Below are 4,458 nucleotides of genomic sequence, written 5' to 3'. Positions count from 1 at the left end.
TTAGGGCGTATTAGGCTTAATAGATTCGTCTCGCCGTTTAGATTCGTCTTATGTAATGGGTTTTGTAAATAGTCTACGTTTAATACTCCTAATTAGTATCTAAACATTCGATGTGACACGTGCTAAAAATAAGTCAGTGGAAGAAAACGCCCCCTCAGTATATCACATCTCAACCTAGCTTCTACTGAGACTTGCTTCTTGTGGTAACCTACCCACCTAGGTCCAAGCCTCCAACTCAGCACGGGTCCTCATGTATTCGCCTAATTACAATTAGTGATAAACAACCAGCTCATATCACCCTGTAGCCTCAAGAAGATGCTCATATATAGGGAAGAGTTTATGTTTAAGAGATGAGTGTGCATACATGTATATGAGTATCTTCCGCATCTAAACTGCATTTCAAAAAAAATTATATCATCATTATAGCTTTGTACCGTGTATGCATTTTTCATATAAATTGTTTTAAACTGAAGGGTAGATGGGATTTGTGATATAAAAAGCACACACGCTATAAGACATTATACACCAACCAAGCACTAACAAATTTTAATAAAATACTAAAGATGTTTAATTTGGTAGGTACACGTGGTCTAACAATTTTATTCCCTAGAGAAAAAAAATCATTTATCATCTAATATATAATAAGTATATAATGAAGAATGCAAACAAAACTTAATACATGCAAGTGGTGCTCAATGTTACAGCCAATGCAACTATGGGAATAAAATGGATGCTTCATTTATTGGAGATGTACAAATCACTTCAATGTGTGTGGACTTTTTCATCTGTAGTTTGTCTTTTTAGGAAATGTACTTATACTTTTAGTACAATTGCAATACGTATATTTCTTTCCTCTTTTGGCAGATTTTCCTACATGTCAATTTAGCGGGATTAAGAAACCACTTAGTTATATCACATGGCAATTTAATAGATTTATTATCATGTGAATCAAAGGTTAGCGAATGTCCAAAATTGTTGACTCATCATAATCCTCTTGTAACATAAATTACCAAAAAAAAAATGTTTTTTCATGCGTTGGTATTGGATGCAGCAAAGTTTATTTTTGTATAGGACACACACAATGCACATCTACCAAATAGATTTTGTATAAACATTATACTGAATATTGTAATATTTGATTCTTAAAATACATGAAGTTGCTTTTTCTTTGTCAAATGCTAACTATTATCTGGCCTCCATTGTATTTGACAAAAAAAACTCTGTATAAATGTTGATAGAAGACATTGCTTGTTCAATGGATGATTAATTTTTGTACTAATCATGGCAACTTGCTTATCTCCTTGGATGGTTTTCTTCTCACGATCTCCCAAAACTTAACATTCTTGACCTTAGCTTCAATCCATTGGAGATTCCATTGACCATTGGCCACCTTCATTTGGTGGTAGTAGTATGTCCATTTCACAAGAAAACTCACTTCATGGTAGGATCCCATATGGTTTAAGCAGTCTCATTAGTTAGATAAACTATATCTAACAAGCCTAGCGCCACCGGCAGCTCATAAGTTGTGATCACACAAAGTAACAAAGGACAACTAATAGGAGCACTCATCTAGGCTCACTTGAAGAACTACTGATACAACGGCCATTTGTGCTTCAATTTTATAGAAGTACAACGTGCGTAAGCTTAGCAACTACGGCCAGCTTGTAGTTAGTACTCCCTTCGTCCTAAATTACTCTGCATTTTACCTTTCGTCCTATAATGTATTTAGAAAAGCTAAAATGAATAGTAATTTAGGACGGAGGGAGTAGTTCCTGAAACCGAAGAGCACCCGCTAGCCTAAAGCCAAATAATTGAACAAACATAATGAAAATGCATAATGGCATGCACACATAATGCATTGCAGAATATAGCAGTTGTGCTTTAACGACTGTTAGTTTATTTGTTTGCCACGATATCATGTTAGAGCCCTGAGTGTGTTTCTAGATGTTCTAACAACTTTTATTTTTTCGAGAACGCGCAACCGTGGTTACTGTACAAGATTACCACAAGAGACCCGGTGTTATAACAGCCAATAAGCCAAAGTCTTCGGTGAGAGCTCAAAGGCCATGACCCAACCAAACCTCACCTGCACACCACTAGTCCTGACACCACACAAGAATTGTGTCACCGCCGCGGCGAGCCGCATGCCTTCACCTTCCTCCCGTCACCATCCCTCGCCAAGACCTCCGCTCGTCTCTACAAATTCCAAGGCCGCCGCGCCCTTCCTCCTCCCCACCACCGCCGCACTCGCTTCTACCCACACCCAAGAAGAACCCACCAGCAACAACAGCCAGCAGCAGCTCAGGATGGGCGACGCCGCCATCGCCGTTGTGCGTGAGGACGAGGAGGAGCACATCTTCCGGAGCCGGTTCCCGCCAGTGTCGGTGCCGGACGACGTGACGGTGCCCGAGTTCGTGCTGGAGGGCGCCGAGGCTTACGCTGACAAGGTGGCGCTGGTGGAGGCCGCGCCGGGGGGCCGGTCCTACACCTACGGCGAGGTGGCCCGTGACGTGGCCCGGTTCGCCCGGGCGCTCCGGTCCGTCGGCGTCCGCAAGGGCCACGTCGTGGTGGTTGCTCTCCCGAACCTCGCCGTGTACCCCGTCGTCTCGCTGGGGATCATGTCTGCCGGCGCGGTGTTCTCCGGCGTGAACCCGCGCGCCATCGCCGCCGAGATCAGGAAGCAGGTGGAGGACTCGGAGGCCAAGCTCGTGGTCGCCAACGAGGTGGCCTTCGACAAGGTGAAGGACGCCGGCGTGCCGGTAATCGGCATCGGCGACGCGGAGCGTATGCCCGGCGCGATCGGGTGGGACGAGCTCCTCGTCGCCGCTGACCGGACCGGCGCGCCGGTGGTGGCGCTGGAGCCCGTGCAGCAGTCGGACCTGTGCGCGCTGCCCTACTCGTCCGGGACGACGGGGGTCTCCAAGGGCGTGATGCTGAGCCACCGGAACCTGGTGTCCAACCTCTGCTCCTCCATGTTCGCCGTCGGGGAGGAGCTCGCCGGGCAGGTGGTGACGCTGGGGCTCATGCCCTTCTTCCACATCTACGGCATCACCGGCATCTGCTGCGCGACGCTGCGGCACAAGGGCACGGTGGTGGTGATGGACCGCTTCGACCTGCGCACCTTCCTGAGCGCGCTGGTGGCGCACCGCGTCATGTTCGCGCCCCTCGTGCCGCCGGTCATGCTGGCCATGGTGAAGAGCCCCGTCGCCGCCGAGTTCGACCTCTCCGGTCTCGCCCTCAGGTCCGTCATGACCGCCGCCGCGCCGCTGGCGCCCGACCTCCTCGCGGCGTTCCAGGAGAAGTTCCCGGGGGTGCAGGTGGAGGAGGCGTACGGGCTGACGGAGCACAGCTGCATCACGCTGACGCACGCCGGCGGAGACCCGCAGCGGGGACCCGTACAGATCGCCAAGAAGAACTCCGTCGGCTTCATCCTGCCCAACCTGGAGGTGAAGTTCGTTGACCCGGACACGGGCCGGTCGCTGCCCAAGAACACCCCCGGCGAGGTCTGCGTCCGGAGCCAGGCCGTCATGCAGGGGTACTACAAGAAGAAGGAGGAGACCGAGCGCACCATCGACGCCAAGGGCTGGCTCCACACCGGCGACGTCGGCTACATCGACGACGATGGCGACGTCTTCATCGTCGACCGGATCAAGGAGCTCATCAAGTACAAGGGCTTCCAGGTCGCGCCGGCCGAGCTGGAGGCCATCCTCCTGTCCCACCCGTCAGTGGAAGACGCGGCGGTCTTCGGGTAAGCAGCAGCCTGATCGTACAGGGATTTGACCGAACGTTGACTGAGCTCGTGTTTTTCTTGGGTCGTCGTCGTGGCAGGCTGCCGGACGAGGAGGCCGGCGAGGTCCCGGCGTCGTGCGTGGTGCGGCGGCGCGGCGCGGCGGAGAGCGAGGCGGACGTGATGGCGTACGTGGCGGCGCGGGTGGCGTCGTACAAGAAGCTCCGGCTGCTGCGGTTCGTGGACGCCATCCCCAAGTCGGTGTCCGGCAAGATCCTGCGGAGGCAGCTCAGGGACGAGTTCCTCGAGAGGGCCAAGGCGGCCGCCGCGGCGGAGGGCAAGTAGCCACGCTCAAATTAAAATCCCTGCTTGGAGCATGTATACGAGCGCTAGGCAAAATGCGAGTTCAAACGAGTGCCACTAGAGGTGTTGTCAATTATGTACTTGAACAAGTGCTATATCCGGTTGCAGAAACCGTTTGAGAACAACTATTTTATGAGTGTATAAGCAAGAGAAGCCGATTCCGTATGTTTCTCTGTCATGACTTTTTTTTTAAAAAAAGGAAGAAAATGACGAGGTAGAGGAAAAGAAAGGTGGATGAGCCTCCTGTATCCACCACTGTTTCAACTACCTCAAACTCCTGTTTCTCTTTCTCATTCCACGTACGGCTGCCACATTGATCATCACTTGGTCGGTAATGTAAAAGCATCGCTTGGTCGGCTATGGACAAG

General features: G+C 50.7%; 1 protein-coding gene across 1 annotated transcript; it reads left to right on the top strand.

Moving 5' to 3' along the window:
* The first annotated feature begins 2,066 nt into the window (after positions 1 to 2,066).
* LOC101775054 (4-coumarate--CoA ligase-like 9) lies at positions 2,067 to 4,231 on the top strand. The gene is made up of 2 exons (XM_004975195.3): positions 2,067 to 3,748; positions 3,829 to 4,231. Exons 1-2 carry the CDS (start codon positions 2,067 to 2,069, stop codon positions 4,070 to 4,072), a joined length of 1,926 nt encoding a protein of 641 aa, XP_004975252.3. The 3' UTR covers positions 4,073 to 4,231.
* The last annotated feature ends 227 nt before the right edge of the window (positions 4,232 to 4,458 follow it).

Source organism: Setaria italica, chromosome VII (assembly GCF_000263155.2).
Source record: "Setaria italica strain Yugu1 chromosome VII, Setaria_italica_v2.0, whole genome shotgun sequence".
NCBI lineage: Eukaryota > Viridiplantae > Streptophyta > Magnoliopsida > Poales > Poaceae > Setaria > Setaria italica.
Note: the sequence above shows the minus strand (reverse complement) of the source record. Positions and strands in the feature narration are given on the sequence as shown.